This window comes from Bos javanicus, chromosome 1 (assembly GCF_032452875.1).
Source record: "Bos javanicus breed banteng chromosome 1, ARS-OSU_banteng_1.0, whole genome shotgun sequence".
Lineage (NCBI taxonomy): Eukaryota > Metazoa > Chordata > Mammalia > Artiodactyla > Bovidae > Bos > Bos javanicus.
This window is the reverse complement of record NC_083868.1, coordinates 84,021,604-84,049,412: the sequence shown is the minus strand read 5'-3', so window position 1 is coordinate 84,049,412 and position 27,809 is coordinate 84,021,604. Positions and strand designations below refer to the sequence as shown.

Sequence of the window (27,809 nt, the reverse complement as noted above, 5' to 3'; positions counted from 1 at the left end):
TTCTTTCGCCACAGCTAATAATACATACCTTACTCTCTGGTTCTCTCTCCTACATTTTCTTCTCCTTCTGCTCTTTATTAGCCTTATCTTCTCCTTTCTAAATCTGACATGCAAATTGTAATTTCTCTCATCTTTCAAGTTTACCATCTTGATGCTACAGGTCTCTCTTTTCCAGCACTTCCCTAAATTTTCTAGTGCTTTGTGAAGCAAATTCCTGATGGTGAGATTAAAAGTCATTTATAAATCTAATTTTAGTTGACTCGGTTCACAAGCAGCTACTGTGGACACCGAGGACAAGGTGACACTGTCCTCATTCTTTGTGATGGTCAAGTCGGCTTTGCTACTATCAGTTAATTTTATCTCTAACTAATTTCAAAAATTTTATGCACTCCCTCCGGAAAAAACAGAGTACTTTTTCTATACCATGAAGTCTATCATCCTCTTCTTCTCCTCCTGGGGTGGGACAGGGCGCCAGCTTGCTGTAAGAAATCCTCCCAGATGTACAAAGCTGCCTTCCCTGTGCATGTGTGGGCAGCTGGCAGGCATTCTGGACCACTTTGCTCATCCCCATCTCTTATCCACACCCTCTCCCCTCCTCTCACCTGAAGCTCCACATCCTTTCACCAATCTCTTGACTCACTTGTGAATCATTTCTCTCTCTGTCTGGGTTGTCTATCTTCATATAGGTCGATGTGAATACATAATTTTCACATATATTTATCAATGTTTCAGTCAGTTTGTATAGGACACAGTCCTATGTGTGCAAGCATGTGGAACACACATGTGTGATACCTGCACCTATGTGGGCCTAGTTCCAAATGACCTGATGGGCATATAATGGCAACTGAAAATTTGTACATAAATCTGACATATACAGATGATACCTAGGGGGAATATCTGTGGGTTTATCATCAGGATTTTGTTTTGCATAGGTAAAAGGGGGTGATTTGCACTGTACTAACAATAAATTAGCTTATTTATGTGTCTCTGTCAGTGACTCCCTTACAAGTCAAAAACCTAAATATTTCTGTCAGTGATAGAACATGCAATGAGGTATGAGTAGATAATAGGAATACTGGGTCTGAGTAGATAATAGCAATACTAAGCCACACTCTCTATAGGTAATATATAAAAGAAAATAATTGCATGGCTCCATATGCTAAGGAGCTAAAGAAACCAATTACAAAACCTCTTTAAAAATCTAGCTAGAAATAACAAGTACAATGTTGTGTCTACAGTTTCAAATTGATTCCATAATCTGCTTTCAAGTCATTACCTGCCATTCCTTTTACAATAACAAATCCAAAGCTTTTACTTTACTGAAGTAAAGGGTTAATTTTTTTCTGTCATATTCTTAAATGTATATTGTACAATTACAAAGTCGTTCAAAATATCACCACTGTTAAATGACAATATTTGTTCTATAAGGAGGATGCCAGAACAACATCTGGGGAATAAGAAACCAAACCCCAAAAAACGATTTGTTTATACTTTCCTCCCTTCTGTGGAAATTTATATTCTGATTTTGTCTGTTATGTGTATTAAGTATTCTGAGTGGGGAAAACACCTCAAAGCAGATCCTGGCTCATAGTTGATGATCTGAGTAGTGAAGTCGCTCAGTCGTTTCCGACTCTGCGACCCCATGGACTGTAGCCTACAGTCTCCTCCGTCCATGGGATTTTCCAGGCAAGAATACTGGAGTGGGTTGCCATTTCCTTCTCCAGGAGATCTTCCCAACCCAGGGATTGAACTCTGGTCTCCCGCATTGTAGGCAGACGCTTTACCATCAGCCACCAGGCGAGTCCGATATCTGAGTAAATAATCTCAATTAACTAAAGAGGTGTGGAGAAGCACTTCCTGGAGCTGCCTTGCACCGACAGGAATAGACAGGCGGGACGCATCACCCTCACTTACACGCTGGGGTGGTGGCTACCGGGCAGGCCAGGCTGGGCTTCGGAGTGACGCCAAGAAGTGCAGGAAACACAGCACGCTGCACACTGGCCGCGCCCCTGCCCTCCGCCGGGAGCCCCTGATTGGGTCCCCCAGCTTTCAGCCGGCTCCAGCCCGCTTCCCGCTGTGGTAGCGAGCCCAGCCAAGAGCCAACTCCCTAGCCCCTGCCTAAAATTTAAAACGAGTAAGTTTTGTTCCGGAGACCAATGACTTTAGTTCCCATGCCGGCGGAGTGCCGACCTGCGATTTGGGAGTTTAAGGAACTGGTCCTGGTGAGTTTTGCTTTAAGTTTTCTTTGAAATTAAGCTGGGCTTGAAAGTAAACTCATTGGGGGGCGGAGTGAGTCTCTCCCACCGGCCCATTGCATTCCTGAAACGAACCGCTGTCGAAAAACTGTATGCAGTAAAATTGAGTTTCCTTCTTTTGTCACTGAGGCTCCCTGAAGCTCCGGGCGGGGGGCGGGGAGGCGGGTGTGGTAAGTGGTGTGACTAGAGATCTTTTAAAGTCTAGCTTGCCCTTAGAACTCTCGCTCTGAAAAGGAAAATAAGGTGCTCAGAGAACTGCAACTCAATCAGTCAAAACTTATCTCCAGTAGAAGAGTAAACCGTTGCGTGTTCTGAACGAATGATCACTTGTCCAACAAATTCTGCCTCCTAATGAAAAGTATATGGAGGATCAGTTGTTTCATATGGAATTAATATGTGTGATCAATCGTACTCTTTAAACTGCTCCGCATCCCACCGCATCCTAACTGGGGCCCAGGCCCCCTGTAGGTTGGAAATGTAGGCTTCTCTTCCGGATCACTAAATGGGGAAAGTTCCAGCCCGCTCGGCGGGGATAATTCGCAACTCCTCATCTGGTTTGTTCTTTGTGAGGGGAGACGGATTCCCTCGGTCCGCAGCAAGGGCTCCTGGCCGGCCTGGCCTCCGCCCCGCCCCTGCCCGGCCCGGCCGCCTCGCCGCGCCTCCCAGCCGGAGCGGCTCCCGGGCTGTGGGAAAGGAGTCTGTTCTGCTTCCTCTGGACCAGGCGAGATCGCCAGGGCCGAGAGGGGAGGAGAGTCGCTCGCACGGCGACTCCAGGACTTCAGGTTGGAATGAGCTCTGGGGCCGGGGAGGCGAGGCTGTAGCTGACACCGGGCTTGGCGCCGGCTCGCGGCCCTGGTCCGGAGCGAGCGCGGCCGGGCGTCGGGAAGCTGGGGCCGCCCTATCCGCAGCGGTGCAGGGGCTGCCCGCCGCCCGAGAGTGCGGCGGGGAAAGAGGCACGTTCCTTCCCCGGGGCGCCTTTGTTCATTCGGGCCTGCGGGCGGGCGTTTGGCGACCGCGACCCCGGGCCGAGCCTCCATCCAGATGCAGCAGGTAGGCTGGGGGGCCCGGAGCCCCGGGGCGGTGGGGAGGGTGAAGTTCCCCGGAGCCGGTCCCCATTCCTAGGAGCTCCAACTAGGCGGCCGCCGCGCCGCGATGCCGAAACCGGCCGGAGCTCGGGAGCCGGGAGCGGAACGCCGCGCCCTGCGGGCCTCGGTTTCCGGCTGAGCGGCCCCCAACCTTGCGCCCACACCTAGGCTGCAGGGGTGAATTCGGATAGAGATCCTGCGTCGTGTTAGAAGTTGGGAAACCGCCAGACAGGGGAAGCTTTCGGTGAGTTACTGGCTGGGGCAATACAGACAAGGAAGTAGCAGGCAGGATAACTGGGAAACGAGACCTCTTTCTAAGCGGGGAGGTCCTGGCCACGCTTTCCTTTGACTTTGCCAAATTTTATTTTGCTTCCTGAAGTGACAGAGTCATTTGTTTACTCAGATGCCCCTTACGTAGGTCCAGCGTAGGAACTTTTCATCCGATTCTGACTACACACCCTATATTTTTCTTTCCCAGGGTCGATTTTCATAGGTTATGGGTCATGTTAAAGGGACACCAACGGTGTACCACTCGGTGGCTGGTGGTGGCTTGGAGGTCGAATTTAGGGTAATTCTCTAATGAAAGCACATACATTAGAACTGGATTTGTTCCTCTGTGCCTTTATTTTGGGAAACTTTGCCTGGTCCCTATGGGGGCAGGGAGAAGGATGTGAGAAGCTGAAACTGACCCAGAAAAGGAAGATTGAAGGTAGTTGCATTAAGTGGTGCTGCTGAAAAGATCCTGTCCTGAACTTTCTGAAAGGGGGACTGGTTATAAGCACAGGAGGTTTTAACTTTCTCATAAGAAACTTACAGTAGATTTTACATTTTGTCACTGTGCAGGGGTGGGGCTGCTTTTGGGAGTCAACTTTTTCTTTTAAAAACAATAAATTCAATATCTGAAATGTTTCCATTAAATACATAAATGATTCTCCCCTCTTCCGCTTTCTCTCTCTCTCCCATCTCCTCTCCCACAAGGACTCTCCATGAGTGTTTACTGAGCCCCTTTGAGGATGAGGGTGACTCAGTTTGACTAACCTCAGTCGCCAGGGGCTCACTGTGACACCTGAAGATGGGAATGAGTGTTATGACAGGGAGAGTTCAAGCTGCAGCTCAAAGAGGCTGTTTCTGAGGAATGAGAAATGAGGGATGATTAGGAGGCATGACCGTACACATACACAAACACAAATCATCAGAAGGTGGAGAAGAATTTTCAAAATAAAGTGCAGGCTTTAGCAAGGGAAAATGTCAACTTATATATTTAATTAAAATAGAGATAGAATTTCCCTTTTATAAAAGACTGATTCAAATCAGCCTGTAAGAAAAGGAAATAACTTTCTAATTCTAAAATATAGAACAGCTTGAATAATAACTCATGGGTTTTGAAATGGGTCATCCTTTTAAATGGGTCACTTTGGCTAGAATCATTGCTCTCAGTGACTTTCAAATTGTTAGGGTAGAGTTCTTTCTGAGAACCAATTGCACTGTAATCTACGTATCAGAACATAGGATGCAGTAAAAAGAAACTAGGAGCAATTCAGAAGGAAATGTTCTCTTAAAGTAACAAAATGTATCCTTGTATATTTGGAACATTGTATATACTCAACTGAATAAATTTTAGCTTTGTATTTCATGGGCCATTCATGGGGTCGCAAAGAGTCCAACTGGACTGAGCGACTGATCTGATCTGATCTGATCTGATACTTTTTGGGGGGAATACTTCCATAGCCATTATTTTATTCCATTGTTGAATAATCTTGTGAAGAGAAATATACATTGAATCTATGTACCAGAAATTGGGGAACAGCAAATTATTATAAGAGCTCTGCCATTAGATATAGAATTTCTGCCAGCAAAGATTTAGCCCGAACAGTGTAAATCTAGAATTTTTTTTTACAGTTTGCATATATAAAAGAGATAGAAGAATTCATATTTAAAGATAAGCAACTCAATCAGGTGAGATGTAAACTCTGAAAAAGCAAAAGTGATTTCTTTACATTTAAATGCTAGAAATTCAGAGACTGGCTTTGACCAGTAACTTATTTTTAAGATTTATCTTCCATAGTGAAGCTTATAACACTAGAAGCCAGTTTTTTTTTTTTTAAACAGAAAGGAGTGTTCCTCTAAGTCTGCAGGCAATAAGCTCCCTAAATTCTAAGTTCAGGGTACTATTACACAGCTTAAAATTCCCTGAAATTTCATATTTTATCTCTTATTCCTTTTCTACAACTCTTTCAACAACTTTTTGATTGTGGTCTAAGAAAAGTAAGTTAAAAAGTTGACTCAGGTTCCCTTCTCTATATTTTACACGACCTTACAATCTTTTGGCTGTGGTATTTGAAGTGTATTCTTAAGTGCTTGTGGGAACCATATTGTTCTTTCCTGTCAAGGATAATGGAAGACCATGTTCAATTAGGAATGATACCTTTGTTTTCAGTCACAATAGTGTTTGAGGTGTCTTAATGGCCATTAGCAATCAGATCAGAACTTTGAAAAACTCATATCTAATAAAAGTTTTTGAGAAGAATATTAAGAGTACAGCTCATCACTTTGAAAGGAAAATAACCCCTAAAGAATATCAGCCATCTATTAACTAAACCATCATGGTAAAGATGTATGAACAATTTTTAGAGAAAGGAAATTAACATATATCAAACACTTGATCTGGACCACATTTTGTCAGTAGATATCTAAAATGATCCTCAGAAAACACTGTTGGTACAAGGTTTAAAGACAAGTCAAGCTCATGTGACTAGTAAATGGGAGCACTAGGATATAAATTATTTTTGTTCACCTTCACACTTGATTTTCCTATTCTCTTGCCCGCCTGCCTCGCCCCGCCCCAACCGCCCCCCACCGCCAGATTCCAGGTTGCACTGGAACAATTTTTTACTGTGTTAGTGGATCTACACTGGAAACATCTCTGAAGCCCTCTCAGCATCCTGCCTGTCGCCTACCACAGAGTATGTGATAAATTAATACTTGTTGAATGACTTAAATGTAGGTATTACCTACTTTCAGGGCTGTACAGCATATTATCTAGGACAGGGCAGGTGTTTAAATGGCAATTTACTTATTATAATAAATGTTGATCAACTGAGATGGAAATGTAATATATATGTGTGTGTGTATCTTAGGTTTTACACCATTATTTATTTTTTGTTATTGCATTCAGAACAGGACACATTTTGCCACTGGATAATAGGCCAAAGTGTATAGCTTATATAGCAGGTTTATATCAGGTTATATTGTCACCATATTTTGAAATCACTATTTTTCATATTATAATTTAACGTCAGCTGTGTATGACTCCTCTGCTTTCATCTCATCCAATACTTATTCATTGAATACTTGCTTAAAACATCCTCTCTGAGTACATTTTACTCTCTTCTCCTTCCCTACTTACTTTTTCTTTACTTCCTTCTACCACTTTGAGGGCTTTCCAGGTGGCCCTAGTGGTAAAGAACCCACCTGCCAATGCAGGAGATGTAAGAGATGTGGGTTTGATCCCTGGGTTGGTAAGATCCCCTGGAAGAGGGCACGGCAACCCACTCCAGTATTCTTGCCTGGAGAATCCTATGAGCAGAGGAGCCTAGCAGGCTGTGGTCCACAGGGTCGTACAAAGTCAGACAGCACTGAAGCGACTTATTAGCACACATGTACCACTTTGAATCTCCTCCCTTAAATACTCCAATCTTCCACGTGCAAGAAAGACTTTTTGTACCCAAAGTGACTCAAACTGTCACTTTTGCCCATTGTCTGGTGCTACTGAGATCAAGGAAAGGAAGGAGGGAAACGGGATAGAAGGTTGGGAATAGGGTGTGCTACAAAGGAAATGAAAACAAGTTCTGGTGAAATGCAGGTGGTAGCAAAACATAAATGACTCCAAACTTCAGACAGGGAAGCAAATCTTTTCCCTTCTAGGGTTGGTTCTCTTAATTCTGCCCCACCAGCTTCTCTGTCTTTCCATCACACTAGGAAGAGCAGGTCAGGAATTCAGGACAGGGCTGTAAAGGACCATCTGCTTTTGAGCTGCCACAGGGTCTGGAATTCATGGAGGTTACAGGGTTAACACCATGTTCTGGTGCCTCCGTTTCTTCTTCTGAAAAAAGGGGAGATAACTTCTCCCTCATAGGTTGTTGTGAGAGAGAGTTACTGTCTATGTAAAGCTTTCTGAACAGATCCTGGTGCGCACTAAACATACCATGTTAGCAACTGTTGCTACACTAGGCATAAGGAGAAGTTTGTTCCTTAAGTAGGCAAGAACAAAACTGACAAAAATCATATTTATAAGAACTGGCAACCCTGTCAACCCAACAAATATGCCTCAAGAATGAACACAGAAGGCCAGGCTTAGAAAAGCAAGTGCGTGACCTCTCCAAGACTCTCTTTATATTTCAGCTCTTTTGTTTGTGTCAAATTCTGTATAATCAAACTGGTTACTGGGAAATGTTAGCAACCTTTAATATAATTCCTCTGAAATATGATAATACTCTACAATCTCTCTGTCAGTTTCCTTAGTGCTTATCTTTACTTGGAGCCTGTCTTTACTTGTTTGTTCATTTTGTATTTTCCTGGTTTAGTATTCCCACAACCAGCAAACAGAAATCGACAACCATGTTTAGCTTATAAAGAAATATATAGCATAGTTTATGTAAGTGGAGAGCAATTTACTAGATTCACACTATACATTTCATAACCAACTTTTCCCATTGTCTCAGATCCATGCTTGCAGAGCTGGAATTTAAAGCCTTCAGACTAACAGTGGATCAAGAATTAATTCTAAAGTGTATTCTTTGTGGAGGAATAACAATTCCACATGACTTTTAATCTTTGCCCAGAGCTTGAGCTTAAGTTTCATAGCTAGTCACAGTCACATAAACACTTAAAGATAGCTGTTGCATGGAATGTGCCCTTTTTTTATAGCTTTATATTGAATACACTTAAATTTGATTAAAGAATAAAATATAATTGAGAGAATATCTCATTTTTCCCACTTAAAATGTGCGTTGTACATTCACATTTCAGGTTGCCACCTTATTGAGCAAATAGAAAGAGAATTAGTGCTAAACAGTAACCAGTTGTGTTTCTTAGGACCAAATACTATTTTTACTAAGAAAAAAATCTATGAAGATCAAATCATGGCCTTTCTGGTAAATTCAGGGCTTCTTATACCTGATTTCTTTAACATGACAGTTTGGTTCCTGAGGATTTATCCTACCTATGTTTAATAGGGAATAAATGATCAGAGCAAGCCAGGAAAAAAAAATACTTGGAATGTAAAACAAAATGTAACATAAAGATGAGAAAGAAAATGTTATCTTTCTTTTCTTTGAGTTATGTCTGGAAAGGAACCAAAAGTTGTGTCTCACATGGGACTTTAAGTCATGAAAACTTAAGCTTAAAAGTATCAAGTAGTGAGGCTTAAAAAAAAAAAAAAGTCTGAGACTTGCTGGAGGAGCAACATTAGTTTATAGTCATATTTTTATCACTTTTAAACTTTGTGCCCCAAATGAGTGCTTCCCTTGCCTCTCCCTAGCCTGGCCCCTGACAGTGGTCAGTGTGCTTTATAGAGGGAACGGAGCGCGCTGCCCAGCCCGGGGAATTCCTGAAGAGGAAGCACACATGGGATGAGATGGTGACAAGTGTGTGACATCTTTTACTTTCTCTATGAAGTAGGAAAGGAAGTTGTCAGCTAAGAGTGAGCATGACACTTCCTATCATCCTAGGAAGAGAGGGGAAGATTCAACATGGCTGGTGAAGAGCCTGGGAGAGGGAGAAGCTCCGTAACAAATGGAGGACAGTCAGACAGCACTGAGCACTCTGCCCACAGCTGGATATCGCCCTGTGTGGTGGTGCTATCTGCCTGCTGTGTTATGTTTCTCCAGGAGCCTGGCAGGTATTATAGGGAATATGGAAATGACCCAAGGTCTGGGGTTGCTGGGGTGGAAGGACAGGAACCAGGGATAAGAGGGCAAAGGTGCCAGGTGACCCTGCATCTGAGACAGGGAAGTGGGTAGAAGAAAAGTTAGGAGATAGCTGGATGGACCAGGGGTGTTAGGGGGCAGGAAGCGGGTGGGCAGAGGATTCCAGATGAATGCTTAGAGGTTGTGGCTGAAGAGGGAGTAGACTGGACTTTGAAATTTCAGAATAATGCAGTTCTAAGTAAAGCCACATAAATGACTGCTGGTAAGCCACACAACTTTCCTGCTGGTAAGTTGTCTTCAGTGTGTGGGAAGCGAGTGTGAACAAACATCTATACCATAAAACAAGGGCTCCTTGGACTTCTGAGTGTCACATGTCCTCTAGGTAAGATGTAGAAATACAGTTTCTCTAAGATTGGATGTTGTTAATGTATTACAATGGTGGTCTAAAATAGTGGTTAAGAAACAAATAGGTGTTTCTTAATTAGAAACAAAAAACAAATAGATGTTTTTTAATTCAAACCCACTGGCTTTCTCTAGTTACCATTACTCTGGTCTGAATTTAGTGCTGCTGCTTTTCCCGGAAGATGCCTTCCCCAGCCCCACCTACGCCCAGCCTTGAGAGCCCCCGGGCTCCCAGCACAGTGCTCACTGTTTGCTCCAGGTCTGTCTTCCCACTTGAGCTCCATGACAGGCCTTGTCTGCCCTGCCTTCTGACTGTTTCCCTTGACCTTTATTATCCCATCTAAACTTTCTGATGAACCAGCCCTTTAAAATAGTTTCTCTTTTCTTTGACTCCTCCATTGTCTCCTTCCCCTGAGTTGACTATTCCTCTGGGCCTTTGCTCAGCTCTTCTTCCTTGAGAGTTCACCCATGTTCATGGCCGCCATTGTCTTTATAACTCAGGGCGCCCGCTGGATTTCAGTGCTGTCTGCTTCCAGGCTCAGATTACCTGCTGGACTTACCTACTTGCTGTCTCTCTTAACATCTCCATCAACACAGCTTAAAAGCAAATGTGTTGCCACCTCATTCCTGACTCAGGAAACCAGTTTTCCCTCCTTTGTCAGTAATGCTTGAACCTAGATTTTTCTCCTCTCCTTTACTCCTTGTCCCAGGTCACTCATCACATGCCACTGAGGCTTTTTTAGAAAAAATTATTTATTTTAATTGGAGGCTAATTACTTTACCATATTGTAGTGGGTTTTGCCATACATTGACATGAATCAGCCATGGGTGTACATGTGTTCCCCATCCTGAACCCCCTCGCACCTCCCTCCCCATCCCATCCCTCTGGATCATCCCAGTGCACCAGCCCTGAGCACCCTGTCTCATACATCGAACCTGGACTGGTAATCTGTTTCACATATGATAATATACATGTTTCAGTGCTATTCTCTCAGATCATCCCACTCTCTCCTTCTCCCACAGAGTCAAGAAGGTCATCTTTATCCCTTCCTTCCCTCCCTACCTCCACCATCTTGGACTAGACCCTTTTTACCTCATCTTGCTTTAGTATGTGTGTGCTCTGCTTCTCAGTCATGTCTGACTCTCTCTGACCCCGTGGACTGTAGCCCACCAGGCTCCTCTGTCCATGGGATTCTCCAGGCAAGAATACTGGACTGGGTAGCCATTCTCTTCTCCAGGGGATCTTCCCAACCCAGGGACCAAACCCCAGTCTCCTGCTTTTCAGGTGGATTCTTTACAGGCTGAGCCACCAGAGAAGCCTGCCTGCTTCAGTACAAGGTCCTGATATTACCCAGAGTCTGACCTCTAGGAATCCTGCATCCTTCGTACCACTGCCAGATTTCTGCATAAAGCTTAATAAATATTGACAAGGGAGTTATCACTAAAAACAAAAAGGACTTGCTGCCCTGGGCACTCACTGTCTTCTCTGCCTTATTTTCAAGGTTCTCCATAAGTACACCCCAACCTCCCTGCTTTCAAATATTAATACAGGCCTGTTTCTCAAATATTTGCCATATTGTATTTCTTTCCTTTGTTGCCTGAAACTGCTTCCTTGTCCTTCTGCAACCACCTAAATCCTGATCATCCTAGGCCCTTGTGATCTAGCTGTCACTGATTTCTCCTCCCAGGGACACTCCTATTGTGCCTGGAGCAGGTATGACCCAGATTGGTGCTGACATACAGAGTGAACCTTACTGTGACATGCCTGTTGTTGTCCAGGGGAACTGTGTTTCCACATGCATGCTGTGAGTCTTGTCTCAACTAGATTGTTGGTGCTTTCAGAGCAGAGACCAGAAAATACTACCTCATGACTGCCGCCATGCCCGGTGTATTTCTATAGCAAACATACACACACACTTGTAGGATTAACTGAAACATTGGACACTGAAATTAACTGAAACAACATTGAGGTTGTTTAACTTGAAATTAAAATGCCAACCTCATCATCTTAACTAAAACTTCAAAATTTGTAGCAGGTTCTGCATAATACTTTAGGATTACAAAAGTAAACTCAACAAAGAAATGAGTTGACAGCAGGAATGAAGCAGAGAAAAGTCAGGGTTCATTTTGGGAAACCTGTAGCCTCTAGATGCATTAATTGTTTTGTTTTCTGTTTTTAATCAGAGAAGTTTGAAGAGCTCTCTTGTGAAGAAATATTCTTGAGTGGTTGAGGGGCACAGCTCCCAGTGTGTATTTGGGGTGAGGTCTGCCACATTCTTTTGATATTCCTACTCAACTTCTTATCCACTCAAACTTCTTATTCTTCTGACTACTTCTTTAGGAAAGAGAAAACTGAGGATATCTATACCTTCCTCTCAATCCAGACAGAAGCAAACCCAAGTTATATTCCAGATATTTGCATATTTTCCCCTAAGGAGCTCTTTGTCCTGTTCTCTTGTAGAGCCTTCCCTGTTTCCTATTTTCAGCAGGCTCTGAAGTCATCTGTAATTTTTGTATTCGCTCAGTAACAATACTTTGATCTTTGCCCCCAGTTTACAGATTGAGTCACTACAGCAGAGTGCAGTGAGGGGTGCCTAAGGTTATACAATAAACCTGGCCCCAAACCGGGCAGCCCTGGTTTCGACAGTTGATTGGTCACCCAGCTGCACTGTGGGCACAAAGGAAGCTGCACCCACAGCATTCTGTTGTAGATGGTTGCTGAGCTCACATTCAGTATTGGGATCGCTTTGTTTCCTGTTAGGTCCAGCGTTTTCTTTCTCTAGGTCAGGCAGGCCTGTGGGCTTCACTGTAGCCCCCAGCCTAGCACTGTGAATACAGAAGCTAGAAGATGTGCCTTAGAGAAGCTTTATGACAGTGTGAACCAGAAGGGTGAGCCTTGATTGCCTGTGAATGGTCTCCATCAGCAACACCAGGGTTGGGACAATGTTGTTTAGTTTTAACAGATGAATTTAGATCATGGAGGTACTTTTGCTTTTGGTTGGAAAAAGCCATCCTAATAACTGAGTTCACTTTGGAGGAGTGGGGGTGTTCTTTTGTTATTAGAGAAGCCGGGTTCTATGAATTCCCAGATCTTCCCCTCATCACATCAACACTCACATCATCACATCAGGGAGATTTGGTTGTGACTGATGTAAACAGTGGCTCCAACAGTTCAAGCAGCTGTGGGTGGAGAAACTGTGTCTTAGAACTTCACACACTGTTCTGAGCCTAAAGAAGTAGTGTGGGTTGTTGGCTTCATGACTAGTTCTTTGTAATTTTTCAGAAAGCAGTTGTGACTCTTAGAGGCCAAGTGGGAACAGTTGAAGGAGTATAGGAAAATGAGGGAAATATACACGTGGTAGGGTGGAAGGGGACAAAACAAGTGTTATGGGCTGGCTGTTTGGTGACAGATAGTGATAGAGTGTTGCTGCTATAGTTGTTGCTCATCCAGATTAGCACCCATTCATGGGAGAGAGAGTAGGGCCTCTATGAGTCCAGGGTGCAAGTGGGTGCTGGCAGAGTTGGGCAGGTGGGCTGATTGTCTAGCAAGAAGCTCCGTCTTGTAGACAACCATGAATAGGTGCAAAGCAAAGCTGCCCTTGGAACATAGTGAGTGCAGCTGCTCAGAAATGGGAAGCTAGTTTTGCCTGTGGTTCCAAAGGTTACTCTTCTTTTTGTTTCCTTCCCGGGATCTCTTGGAATAGAAACAGCAAATTAGTTTCAATTGAGATTTTTCTTAGAATTCTTAAACACTTAAGCTGTCTTAAAATCTGCCGTTAGAGATTCTCTGTTACTTTGCATGAAGCTTCCAGTTCCTTCTTTGTGTATTGTGGAAGAGGCAGAAGGCTGGGCCTTCAGAGCTGGGCCTTACCTAAGTGAGCACAGTTAAGACTGAGAGGAAGTGCCCCTCCCCCACTCCACCTCCCCAATGAAAGCAGTTTTGCAAAGTGTAAGCAGATGCCACCATCAGAAACGGATGTTTCTTGCTGTCTCTCACCCTTGTTATTGTTCAGTCACTCAATCTTGTCTGACTTTGCAACCCCATGGACTGCAGCCCGCTAGGCTTCCCTTTTCCTTCACTATCTCCCAGAGTTTGCTCAAACTCATGTCCATTGAATTGGTGATGCCATTCAACCATCTTGTCCTCTGTCGTCCCCTTCTGCTCCTACCTTCAATCTTTCCTAGCATCAGTCTTTTCCAATGAGTCGGCTTTTCACATCAGGGGGATTTTTGGAGTTTCAGCTTCAGTCCTTCAGTATCGGTATTGGAGCTTCAGCTTCAGCATCAGTCCTTCCAATGAATATTCAGGGTTGATTTCCTTTAGGATTGACTGTTTTGATCTCCTTTCAGTCCAAGGGACGCTCAAGAGTCTTCTTTCATCCTACCCTAGAGTATTCATTCAGTCTGCCATGACCACCCAAACCAAGGGGCAAATTACCAATATTGATCTAGCCCTTACAGCAGTATTCCTCACTTTTTTGCATTTTACTTTACAACAGAAATGCATTTTACTTTACAACCCTGAAGGTATTTACACACAAAACTTAAAATTTCACAAAATGATACCTAACTACTTTCAATGCACTCTGCCATTCTCTTTTATGCTTTTCCTTTTTCTTTCTTTCTTTCTTTGTTTTAAAGCTTTTGTGGCTTCCTAAGTGGTGCTGCTGCTGCTGCTAAGTCGCTGCAGTCGTGCCCGAATCTGTGCGACCCCATGGACTGCAGCCTACCAGGCTTCTCCGTCCATGGGATTCTCCAGGCAAGAACACTGGAGTGGGTTGTCATTTCCTTCTCCAATGAAAGTGGAAAGTGAAAGTGAAGTGCTAGCAATTTAAAAATCTATACCCTTAGGGATAAAAGTTTACCTGTGCTGATCTCTGAATTATCACCAAGGCTTGGTTCTGATCTCCTGTCCTCCTTGGGCTTTTTGCATGCCTCGCTTGTGCAGTTATCACCCTCGTGTGGAGTTACCTTGGGCAACGGGAAATACAGCTGGATGTGAAAGGCCCCACCACCCAGGTTAGGCCGGTACTGCCTGGTGCTCTCAGTGTGTGCAGTTGGTTTTGAAAATGTTAAATTCGAGGTGCCTATGGAGTTTCCAAATGGAAGAAAACAGAAACAAGATGACTGTACAGAAAAGCCACTTTGGTTAGAGAGTTGGGACTATGCTTTTGAGAAGCATATCTCAACTTCTTGATTATGAATCTTGGTTTGAAAAAAAATATATTATTCCTATTTCTGCCTTGTCTGGGGCAAGCTTTAATGTATTTTTACTATTATGAACTTTCGTTTCATTGAGTATTGTTCCTTGAACTATATAGCTGCTTTCATTGTGACTGTATTCCAAGTCAATATATTCATGGACATACGCATTTAAGAAACTTGAACTTTAGGTATGTAAGATGACAGACATTTTGGAGGTTTTCTTCCTAGGCTTGAGAAGAGAAAAGGGTCTTTGTATTCTGAATGAGAAGAAGGTAGAGGGTGGTTCTTTCCCTTTCCTCGGATTCCCCTGAAAAAATAAACAGCTGTATGCGTCTACTCAACACCAGCTGCCCCATCACATTTTATCCAGATCAGTCAGGTTACATATTGTTTTTAAGGAATTAAGAGTATGTTTCTTTCTGGTAACTCAGTAATCCATTCACTTGTAATTTTTTTCTCTTCCTGACTCTAATAGGTTGCACTTAACTTTCACAAAAAGGACTACACAGAATAGCTGCGTAAGGCCAATCCTTGAACTTAATGAAGGATGTCAGAGTGGGAGCATTCTGATGTGCCAGCGTCACTCTGCAGCGTGTTCCATTCTTTTGTGGTCTCCGAAAAAAATGGTATTAAAAGAAAATATTTTATGAAATAAGGAGCTCCTTTTACATTTTTAATGACCAACATGGACGTCTGTTCTACAGAATACACAGTCCTATGGTTTTGAAGAAGCAAGCACTCATTTAAAACTGACCCTAAATAAAAACAGAACTGGATGGACGTCAGAATGTTTGTTAGTGGCAGGAGAGTAAAAAAATGGCAGTTTATTCAGTTATTTGCCACTTGTTTTGTACTAAGCCTGATGTTCTTCTGGATATCGATCGATAATCACATCGTGAGCCATATGAAGTCCTACTCTTACAGATACCTCATAAATAGCTACAATTTTGTGAATGACAGCCTGTCTCTTAAGCGCAGCGAGGAGGGGGTTCCTCGTTACCAGTACTTGATTAACCATGAGGATAAGTGTCAAATGCAAGATGTCCTGCTCTTACTGTTTGTAAAGACTGCGCCTGAAAATTACAATCGCCGTTCTGCCATTAGGAAAACGTGGGGCAACGAGAAGTATGTTTGCTCTCAACTTAACGCCAACATCAAAACTCTGTTTGTCTTAGGAACACCTTCTGACCCACTGACAAGAGAAAGACTTCAGAAAAGGCTGGTTTGGGAAGATAAAATGTACAATGATATAATTCAGCAAGACTTTGCTGATTCTTTCTATAATCTTACTCTTAAATTTCTTCTCCAGTTCAGTTGGGCAAATCGCTTTTGTCCACATGCCAAATTCCTCATGACTGCTGATGACGACATATTTATTCACATGCCAAATCTTATTGAATACCTTCAAAGTTTAGAACAAATTGGTGTTCAAGACTTTTGGGTTGGTCGTGTTCACCGTGGTGCCCCTCCCGTTAGAGACAAACGCAGCAAATACTATGTTTCTTATGAAATGTACCAGTGGCCAGCTTACCCTGACTATACTGCTGGAGCCGCCTACGTGATCTCTGGTGATGTGGCTGCCAAAGTCTATGAGGCATCACAGACACTTAACTCTAGCCTTTACATAGATGATGTGTTCATGGGCCTCTGTGCCAATAAAATAGGGATAGTACCACAATACCATGTGTTTTTTTCCGGGGAAGGTAAAACCCCTTACCATCCTTGCATCTATGAAAAAATGATGACATCTCATGGGCATGTAGAAGACCTACAGGACCTCTGGACGGATGCCACAGACCCAAAAGTAAAAACAATTTCAAAAGGTTTCTTTGGTCAGATGTACTGCAGAATAATTAAGATAGTCCTCCTTTGCAAACTGACCTATGTGGATACATATCCCTGTAGGGCTGCCTTTGCCTAATAGTACTTGAATGTTGTATTTTATCACTGTCACTGAGCCAAACCTGGATAAAGAAACTTTTAAATGTTTGTCTATACCATAAGAGAAATGAATATGAAGAACAAAGGAATATTTTGAAAGCCTAGTCTATCAGAATGTTTCTTTGATTCTAGAAGCCCTTCAATATAACTTACCTACTTCATTGCCTAAATTCATTTCAAGGAATTTAGATTTAGACAAGGTTCATATGAAAACCCCATGGATGGAGGAGCCTGGTAGGCTGCAGTCCATGGGGTTGCTAAGAGTCTGACATGACTGAGCAACTTCACTTTCACTTTTCACTTTCATGCATTGGAGAAGGAAATGGCAACCCACTCCAGTATTCTTGCCTGGAGAATCCCAGGGACAGAGGAGCCTGGTGGGCTGCCGTCTATGCGGTCGCACAGAGTCAGACACGACTGACTCGACTTAGCAGCAGCAGCAGCAGCAGCATATGAAAACAAAACTAAAGGGAATTTTAAGTTCTCAGTACCATGTGTATATTGGAGGAGTAGACAAGTTATTAAGGTGCCTAGGTGTTAGGAAAACTGCTTTTGGAAAATACCAAGTAAATGTATAGCACAACATTTTAAAGAAATGGATATGTTGTTGGACCAGGTACTTATTAAAGAGCACTTGAGGGAGTTGGTGGGGGCAAGGGAGGACTGGCATGGATGAAAGTACATGAACCTGGTCAAAGAAAGTTTCCTGTTCTTCAGGGGAGACTTAGGAGAAGATACACAATTTCTTTATAAACCGCCAAATCATTTACTGTCACATTCATGTAGCTATTTTACCTGGACAGTATTGGAGTCATTTTAAATATATTTATATATTTTTTCAAAGTTTAATGTGAAATTTGAGAAGTCATTAGCTCTATCCTAACTAGTACTTTATTATGTTTTATTATTATTAGACAATGACACAAAACATGGACAGTGTCTTACTCAGAGGGTCCTTTGCTAGAGATAAATCATTGCTAATTCAAATAGGTTGATTTTATCAATAATTTAATGAAATTTCAACTGGTTTTAAAATATTCAGTATCGGTCTGTTTTTAAGGCAGCTATTTGAATGTAGTTTACATAAAGGAATATAATAATGGAGAAGAATTCAAAATGAAAGATAGAACATTATGAGATTCTTTTCTCCATAATTTATAAAATAAATGTTTTAATGTCTAAATTGTATTAATTACTAAAATCAGCCCACCCTTCTCCAACAGGGTCTCATAAACCAGTTGGTTTTGAGTTTAGCTTTTAAAACTGAGAGTTTTAAACGTCAAAACTGTAGTAGCTAAAAAAATGTATTCTTTCAGGAAAATGACTTATCAGAGGTGATATTCAGCTTCTAAATATTTCAGAATGAAAGTGATAGAAAAATCACCTGAATGAAGTTTAAAACATTTGTAAAGCTGTATGTTCCTTGTAATAAAAGAGATGTGGCTGAGATCCAATAGCGGAAGTTAGATTTATTTTACATGGCAGGATGACAATGTGGCTATGATACAAACAACCTCCCCTCACTACAGAAAGAACTAGGTGAGGTCTGTTGTTAGGGGGATTATATGAAAGGCAAACTAATGACTTCAGCAAAAGCAGTTAAACTGATTATAAACACTTTGTCTGCAAAGGTGTGTGTTAGGGAAAACTAAGATGTATCACTTGAAATGATGTCTGAAACACACAAAAAAACTAAAAAAGAATTCTCAGTATACATAACTGGATGATGATGATATATAAATATACACACACACACACACACACATATATATATATATAATTTGTTGCAGGTAGCTTTTCATTGTTTACAGAAACTTTTTGTTAATTTTTTCTATTTTGAAAATCAAAGCTTGTTTACATTGATTGTTGAGATAATTTAGCATTTTTAACTCATGTCAAAACTACAGTGTCAAACATTCTAGTTTGTAGTTACTTTCAGAGTAGGTTCAGGGTTTTTAGATCATTACAATTTAAAATTTCTGACCAATTTTAAAAACTGTAGAGAACAAAAGTGCATTTTTGACAAAGCAGGTTTGTAATTAATTTTTATTAGTTGATCCTTTAATACCATTTGTCCTTTGGTCATATATATGCCCTGTGTATCTATACTTGTAACTGTTTAAATTTGCTATTGGTTGAGAACATCCTTGTCTCTGCCCATCAAAATGATCTTGTTTACATCAATACTTTTGTGAAACAGTTATTTATTTGTGAAAGAGCTCCCTTCAATTGTGTTCATCTTTTATTTTTCCTTAACACAGAATGAAACATTAAATTTAGAGGAAATATGAAGGCACTTCCTTTTTTTAATAAGGAAATTGCTAGATACTTCCTTCATCAGACTTAAAGTACTGAGAAGAATAATTGTAAATAAAGGATTCCAACCTTTTAAAAAGGAAGGAAAAAAACTTTTTGGTGCTTCAGTGCAAGGCTATCTTTTAAAAGTCATCAATAAAGGGAAAATAAACTTTCAGCCTGGATGGTCAATTGATGGTTATATACAGTATTATTGCTAAAAACTTTTTACCTCTTGGTTGGCTTACATCTATTTTCCATATTATTAATTTTATACCAAAATGTTATTTATATTATTTGAATTTTGCTCTTATATGGCAAAATAATTAGAGGGTTTTTAAAAATAAATCTGTGATTTCCAATAAACAACTTGAAAATTGTCAACAGATGTGTATTTTCACAAAGGCTTTTAAACTCCTGGGTGAACACTATTTGTTTATGTCATCAACTGGTTCTGTTTAATGTCAGAGAGGCCTGTAATACGTGATCTTAATCCTATTTCCTGTTCAGACTTGCTGCTATGCCCAGGATAGAGGATTGCTGTGTTGTCTGCATTGTGGAGCCATCTAAAGTGCTTCTTTTGTTTGTTGAAAGGTTTCTTCTGGAATGTCTAAGTGGGGGAAGTCTTCTCTCCTAATAGTCTGTTAGGAAAAGATGAAATAAGAACTATAGCCATAGTGCCTTAAGACACCATTTTCCTTTTATTTGGTATCATTAACTAGCCAAACATTGATTCAAATTTAGCCCTAGTCTCTTAACATTAGGAATGTTCTTAGGCCTGCTCTGCAGTGTTTGGTATTTCAGTAGATTTGTACATAGTATGTGATCATCTGCTTTTCACCTGATTCTTTCTTGATTCTTTATCATACTAGATGATGTGATTCAATATATATTTTTAAAACTCAGAAGCACCTGAATTATTTGGTTGCAGTAGAACTTTTTACTTGTGAGGCATGGCTGGGGTGTTTGTAGTTGGGACTTAAATGATAATTACACAGAAGAGTTGAGTTGACCTGTATTTGGGACTTTAATTGAATACCACAGCTACAATGAGAATCAGAACAGAGAACTACTGATATACAGGGTTATTCGTTCTTCTGTAATAATGAGAGAAATGTTAGATGTCTCCGTAACTATGTTTGTCCTGCAGTGGGACTAGCCTCAAGCTTTCATTATATGATGTTACTCTGCTCCAGAACTCAAAGGCTCCTTACTGCCTCCAGCATCAAGTCCAATCTCTTCTGCCTGGTTTTCAAGGTTTTATCTAATCTTCTCCTCCTCCTTCACTCCTTGTAGCCACCATTACCCACCACAAATTTTGTTCATGACCAACCTTACCTTGCATAAACTGGTTTCCCTTTTTAGAAACACTTTCTCCTGAAGTTGTTGAAATCTTATATCTACAACCCCAATTCTGCTCTTCCATTAAGCATCTCCTCCCCTCCCTCTAAAATACATACTGAATCACATACATTATTGTGCTACCTAGGAATCATTTCATGCGTTTTTTTCCCTAGCTAAAATATAAGTTCTGAAGGTAGGGACTATGCCCAGTATTATCACATAATGCTTAAAATCATTACTTTTTCCAAATATAATAAAGTAATGTTATTCTGGCAAGCCATCCAAATGTGAAAAGAGATTAATTATTCAGAACCCTTAATGGACATTGTTATAACATTTTACCTGTACTACTTAAAAGTTTATAATTTATTCAACAAAATCTGAATGCTTACTATATGCCAAGCATATTATACCTATCCAACTGTAGCCCAACAAATTTATATTAGTTATACATTAAAAACTCAAAACTGTAAAATCAAAAGTAAAAAAGGAAATACAGATTAAATTGTTACAGCAAAGGTATGACCTTATAGTAGTTATTCAAAGCTTCTGGGAGAACAAAATGAGTAATCTTACAGTTTCTCCTATCTCCTGCTCAATCCACTAGCTAATTTGGCTTTTTCTCAAAGTTCTTTTGTAAGAATCTTATATATTTTTGTTTCATTAAATGCTGTAACTTTTCCTATTTGTTTTTCTCATTAGAAGTATGATTTAATCATGCTTTGTGGCACAGTCGGTAAAGAATCTGCCTGAAATGCAGGAAACCTGGGTTCAATCCCTAGGTTGGAAAGATCCCCTAAAGAAGGAAATGGCAACCCACTCCAGTATTCTTGCCTGGAGAATCCCATGGACAGAGGAGCCTAGGGGGCTACAGTCAGTCCATGGGGTGGCAAAGAGTTGGACATGACTTAGTGACTAAACCACTACTATAAATTAATATAATAATTCACCAATTAACTTAAAGCATTCACTATAAGACAAACTACAATTATAAAAGTAAGTGTGGTTGTAGTAATAGAGAAGTCCCCAATGATATACTGTCAAGGAAAACAACAGAACACATTGTCAAGTGGTTCATCTCAGACACAACCCAACCTAATTCAGATATGCTGAACTGCTCCTTTTACTATAACTCAAAGGTATATTTCAACCAGTAATAGCCCACATGTTTCCTTGAATACACTTTAAAGGGAAAGAATAGCAAGTAGTCTAATTAAACTAATATTAGCTTTAATCAAGAGGCGAGTTCTGAAAGATATTTGTTCATTTCATTACAAGCATGTTTATGGAGGCCTGCTAAGAGCTAAACGTGATAGACTGGGCGATAAAAGCAGCTCATAAAGGAATTTGTAAGTCAAATGGTGTCGGTAAAAAAACATGACAAATGCTAGATTAGAGGTAATGATGAGAATTCTGAGTGTAAAGATTTTTTAAAAAGTGAGTTTCCTTTCATGCTTTTGGTCTTCAGTTCAGTTCAGTTGCTCAGACACGTCCAACTCTTTGCAACCCCATGGTCTGCAGCAAGCCAGACTTCCCTGTCAATCACCAACTCCTGGAGCTTACTCAAACTCATGTGCATAGAGTCGGTGATGCCATCCAACCATCTCATCCTTTTGGTCTTAACTGCCATAATTTAGGCTTTCTGATCAAGAGAGCATTCATATGCACGCAGATACCTTTCTGTAGGCCAAAAATAGCATCTGTGCTGCTGTCTAGTCATTCAATTGTGTCGACTCTTTTGTGTCAATAAAATCAATACCCCTAGACTGTACTCTGCCAGGCTCCTCTGTCCATGACATTTTCCAGGAAAGAATACTAGAGTGGATAGCCATTTCCTTCTCCAGGGGATCTTCCTGACCCAGGGATAAAACCCGCATCTCCTGCACTGTGAGGCAGATTCTTTGCCACTGAGCCACCAGGGAAGCCCCCCAGATAGCATTACACTTGTATAAATTGTGTCTCTGGGGAACCTATATCCTTTAAATGCTTTAAAATCAATAATTCATATTAGCAATAGCTTTTCATTTACAATTTTCTTGATAATCCAGTGTTTTTAAAAAGCCTTTGTAGGTGCCATTTTTCAGCTCCTGCTTGTTGCTTTTATGAAATTCATGAATTTTGTTCATGGGTAAATAATGAAGGTTAGTTAGTATACAGAATAAATATGTTAATTTACCTAGGAAAGATTAGTTATGAGATTTAAAAGTGAATATATCCCACCTTCCTCCCCCTACCACACTCACCCCTTAAAAGGTTAAAATGACTTCTACAAAGGGATGTGAAATCTTACCTGCTGTGAGAAAGATTTTTGGAACCATCAGGCTGCTCTGGCTCAGGGTTGTCTGCATCATGACTGCTTTCAAGTATTTCTTCATTCTAAAGTGAAAGAAATTTTGGTAAGATCATCTATTTGTTTGGGGAGGAGGGCTCTTACCTATATTTTTCTATTCCCAAATGTCTTCTATTTCTTTGGTAAGAAATCAAGGTTTGGAGAAGTTGTGACCTGCTCAAGCTTAGAAAGAGAGCTAAAGGCAGAGATGAGATAAGCCTGGGGTCCAGTTTTCACAGGCTGGTAATCACAAGTCCGTTCCATCACACTGCCTCCTTGGGCAGTGCAGAGTGGTCACCCATGCAGTTGGTAAAGCCAGCTGATAGTTGGAAGTCCTGCTCCACTATGAGCCACCTCTAAGACCTTGGGCAAATTCACTGAATCTCTTGATTTCCTCCCCTAGAACATGGAACCCATGCAACTGCCTGCCTTGGCCAGGCACAATAATAACCACTTGCATGAACTATCTCACAACAGAAGATCCTGATAAGGAACAAAATGCTGCTTCTGAGAGAATTTGAGAGGGGCCAAAAGGAAGGAGGAGGTGCCAATCCATAATATGTCCTGCCAACCTCCCAGAAACCCTTATGCTGGGATACATCTTAGCTGAGAAATGTTTGTGTCACCAGGAAGGACCTTGAGTCAGACCAAATATGGGCTAAGCAAGATGACTGGCCAGAGACAACCCAGAAAGGTAACCCCATTACCATAAAACCTGAGAGCCATGTGGCAGGTTTCCCTGCCATAGCTGCCAAACCTGCCTTTGCTTCCCCTGCTACTCTCCACTCAGGCGCCTTCCCAAAAAGCTCTCTTGCTCTGTCAGTACGTGTGTCTCCTCAGACAATTCATTTCCGAGTATTAGAGCCCACTCTTGGGCCCTGTAAGTGGGGGGGAGGGGGTCCCCCTTCTGGTAACAGCACTATCTGCCACATAGGGTTGCAGATCTTTTTCAGAATAACACTGGGCATTTAATTCTCAAGAAGAAACAAGACCCCTACTGAATTTACTTTCAAGAAAATATAATTTTAACAAGAACGTGAATTTGTGTATCATACTGATAGCGACCGTAGTATTATAATAAAGGTATTAACCAATAATGAGCAAGTAAATAATTAGCCAGCATTTGAGTTCTTCCTGCCTGCTAGGTTCTGTTTAAATGAGTTATTTTACACTGTCACAAAAGAGAGTAGAGATTTAGAAGGGGCCCTCTTGCAAAAGTATCATTAAGGGAAACTTAATGAATAAACACAAAGATTCCTTGTAATTTGAACTAAAAGTTGAAGGATGAGCTTTGCCCAGTCTCAGATGAACTAACTTGCAGAACAGGTCAGAGTGACAGGCTGCTCAGATAGATGTAGACAATGCAAGAGAATCCTCTATCTGGATTAGCAGAGAGTAGTCAAGTTAAGCTTGTTTTATTATCTACAATGCAGACCACAGAAACAGCAATTTTAAAAAGTTCAGTGTATGAAAGAAAACCAAGGATTTTCTATCCTTTTATATATATATATAAAGGATATTTATATCCTTTTATAGATATCTTCCCAAACCTGGTATCATATCCAGAAAGCAGGCTAATAAAAGAATTTGAGATACTAGCTTTGCTAATTTAGCTCTAAAATATAAGAACAATCTTCCATTCAGGTTCATATTTTTTCTTTTAATATAGGCTATCATTTCAATGAGAATCTAAATTTTTAGTTCCCTCTTAAATATATTTTAGTTCCCTCTTAAATATATTTTAGTTCCCTCTTAAATATATTTTAGTCTTAGACTCTCTAGACCAGAGACTAGAATTTATTTTTCACTTCAATCATACACAGAAGTAAATACCAGTCCTTGGATTCAAACCAATCTAGGTATTTTCACCACACTATCAAAGCTCTTTCTTCACATTTTCTATGTAATGTTGAGCTAATTACTATGGCAGTTAATGTTACACTGCATCCCTTTCTAGTTCCTCCTCTGTGACGTTACAACGACAAAAATACCCACTAGACTTTGAGCTCCAGCCTTATTCACCTTTGAATCCACAACATGCAATACCTTCAGAAAGAGTAGCTATCATTATTAACAAAACCCCCTCTCACTGTAAAAGTCACTTACACTTGTGAAATGAACTGTGCTCTTTCTAACTCTAGTGATCTATTGTTACTATGGTGGATTGTAGAGTCTCTTATTTCATGACAACCTTTTATAGTGATGGAAAAATAACAGTGACTCAAGGTACAGGTCTGAAATTTGTCATCTTTTATACAGAATGATGATGCCCCTCTAATACAGACTGTCATGTTTGAGAGGACTTCACAGGCTTGCTGAAATGCCTGGGTATGGACTTGGTTGTGTCAACCTATGTTCTTATGGCCACATGTCAGACAGTTGGTGTTAGGGTGGAAGGAGAGTCCTCTGTCAATCAAGGTTGATGGAATACAACACCCATGTTTTTGAGGATATATGGAAGGACCCACAGCAGATCTGGGGACTCTTTTAATGAGAGCCTGCAGTTACCTGCACTATATACCAGTGTTTTGCTAAGGTTTAGATGGATTAGTTTGGTGCAGTGGCTTTCAAAATCTGACCACAGTCCACAGGAAAAATGTTTACATAATAACACTTACACATATATATTGTGATTTATAGTTGAGAAATCGATATTTGATTTTCATCTGGCACAGAGGTCCTAAAATTTGCTGTGTTAAGAGTGTCTTGATATTTATAACAAATCCCTTTCAACCACACTTGGGTTTATGTTAATGAGGTAACTTTTAGGAAGCACCTAGCCAGTTTCTCAGAAGCACAGGTGACAACTTGTGTTTGCCTTTGGCCTCTGAAGGGGCTTGGGAGCAGTCTTAATAAGGCTGAGTCCTCATTGTTTGGAATCTGATGCTATCTCCAAGTAGACTGTGTAGAACTGAGTTAATTGTTTGGTGGTGTTGGAAAAAACATACAACAGATGTACATGTAACTGAAAAATGCTTGTGTGATTTTGTGATTGGATACATTCTATTTTAAATTCTATCCCATTGCACTCTATTCTTTTACTTATTTATTTATTTATAAATGCTAGTAAACCCACCTGAGTTCACTGTTACCACTGTGACCTATAATTTGAAAATCTCTTAAAGAGTGAAAACTGAGTGAAAAACATACAAACTGAGGCATGAGAGGTAAATCTGGGTGGAAATCCCCAGCTTGTTTTTTTTTTTCAAAGTGGCCTTGGGTAGCACCTTACTTCTCTATGAGTAAAATAGGTGTAAAAATATCTATATCAGAAGGTTACTGTGATTGTTGGTATTCAGTTGCTCAGTCGGGTGTAACTCTATGACCCCATGGACGGCAGCAGGCCAGGCTTCCCTGTCCTTCACTATCTCCTGGAGTTTGCCCAAACCCATGTCCATCAAGTCGGTGATACCATCCAACCATCTCATCCTCTGTCACCTCCTTCTCCTCCTGCCTTCAGTCTTTCCCAGCATTAGGGTCTTTTCCAATGACTTAGCTCTTTATAGCCAAAGTATTGCAGCTTCAGCTTTAGCATCAGTCTTTCCAATGAATATTCAGGGTTGATTTCCTTTAGGATTGACTGATTTGATCTCCTTGCTGTCCAAGGGATTCTCAAGAGTTTTCTCCAGCACAATTCAAAAGCATCAGTTCTTTGGTGCTCAGCCTTCTTCATGATCCAACTCTCACATCCATATATGACTACTGGAAAAACCATAGTTTTGACTATATGGACCTTTGTTGGCAAACATTAAAATACTTAGCACAAAGGAAAAGCTTAATAAATGGTATTTATGGTTGGTTCTTTAATATCTACTAGGTGGAGATTACAATAGGCAATTATGTAATGCACTCAGCATGCTGATCTTCAGTAATTGTGGGGCAGTTGCTACCTGCTTATGTATAAGAGCCCCCACATTAATCGCTAGCTAGGAGATGTTGGCCATGTCACTTAATCTCCCTGGGTATCCATTTTCTTCTGTGTAAAATGAGGGAGGTGAGTAATTTGGCAATTAAATGTTCCTCTGTTGATAATATAAAATACCAACATAGGTGTTATTGCTTCCAATTTTGAGATGAAAGCTAACCTACAGCTAGAGTGCTTTTGGGAAACTTTTGAATTAAGCTTCCTGAAAGCTCTATGAGGAGAACATATACAAATAAATGCTTGTTTTCAAATATTGGTCCTTTGATTCAAATAATGAGCCAAGAAAACTGACCACAGACCAACCCACCAATTGCTGCTTTATTTCTCTGTTAGGGTTTCCTTACAAACCTCACTAAATGAATTATAAAATGAGGTGATTTGAAAGCAGAACAAGTTTCTTGTGAAATCATATCCTGTTTTCCTTCAGTCACCCTGACTTGGAAATACCCCAGGGCATCCCAAAGAAGGGATTTTCTCAGTCAACTGGTGCTGTAAAAGGGAACCAATGCATAAACTACTCCTTTGGGAGGCCAACCAGGTGGGGAACTCCCTCCTACTGTGTTCATTAAGGCAGGCAGGCTGGTAGCTGCTCCAGGCTCTGCATCACTCCCAGTACCTTAGCCTCTCCCTGGTTTCAAAGTGACACCAACCTACATGCAGTTTTTCCTGAATCACCTTTAATCATGACTTCCTATATCTACTCAACATAGAATCTGATTGTTTGTCTCCCCTATATTTTGAAGAAAGACATATTTTCAAAACTTGAAAAAAATAGGCTAAGTGCCAAACCTAAAGGAATTTTGTAAAAAAAATTTTTTTTAATCTCAATTTCTCTGAAGAATCTATCTTTTTAAAACTTACATTGTAAATATTATCAAGAGCTAATTTTCAATTGATTATTAACATTTTCCCCCCAAAAGAGACAGCAACATCTGAAACAGAATCAAATTAGTTTTTCCCTGAAATTAAGTGATTTCTCTTTATGATTTTAGGAATGCTCAGAGAGCAACTTCATCTCCAACTCTTTTAAAGAGATGGTATCTGGTAATTTAAAGGTATGGTTTATTATATTATCACATTTCTTAAAAAGAAAAGCTGCTA

General features: G+C 40.7%; 2 protein-coding genes across 11 annotated transcripts in view; one reads left to right on the top strand and one right to left on the bottom strand.

The window, feature by feature from the left end:
• The window catches only part of MCF2L2 (MCF.2 cell line derived transforming sequence-like 2), a 259,475-nt gene that overhangs the window by 82,646 nt on the left and 149,020 nt on the right, over positions 1 to 27,809 (bottom strand). For all 4 annotated transcript variants that reach the window (XM_061414608.1, XM_061414617.1, XM_061414625.1 and 1 more), the window contains one exon: positions 22,745 to 22,830. In XM_061414608.1, the coding sequence (XP_061270592.1) occupies positions 22,745 to 22,830 (86 nt within the window). The remainder of the gene's footprint in view (positions 1 to 22,744; positions 22,831 to 27,809) is intronic.
• B3GNT5 (UDP-GlcNAc:betaGal beta-1,3-N-acetylglucosaminyltransferase 5) lies at positions 1,910 to 19,494 on the top strand. 7 transcript variants are annotated; one of them, XM_061414666.1, is made up of 4 exons: positions 2,229 to 3,305; positions 3,509 to 3,584; positions 6,204 to 6,303; positions 15,350 to 19,494. In XM_061414666.1, exon 4 carries the CDS (start codon positions 15,650 to 15,652, stop codon positions 16,793 to 16,795), a length of 1,146 nt encoding a protein of 381 aa, XP_061270650.1. In that variant the 5' UTR covers positions 2,229 to 3,305; positions 3,509 to 3,584; positions 6,204 to 6,303; positions 15,350 to 15,649; the 3' UTR covers positions 16,796 to 19,494. The 7 variants fall into 7 exon arrangements, with proteins under 7 accessions (XP_061270632.1, XP_061270650.1, XP_061270658.1 ...); XM_061414674.1 differs by lacking the exon at positions 6,204 to 6,303; XM_061414648.1 differs by lacking the exons at positions 2,229 to 3,305; positions 3,509 to 3,584; positions 6,204 to 6,303 and adding an exon at positions 1,910 to 2,222.

What these genes read in the sequence shown, in the direction of transcription:
- B3GNT5 (XM_061414648.1), top strand. Translation starts at nt 15,650, where the DNA reads ATGGACGTCAGAATGTTTGTTAGTGGCAGGAGAGTAAAAAAATGGCAG.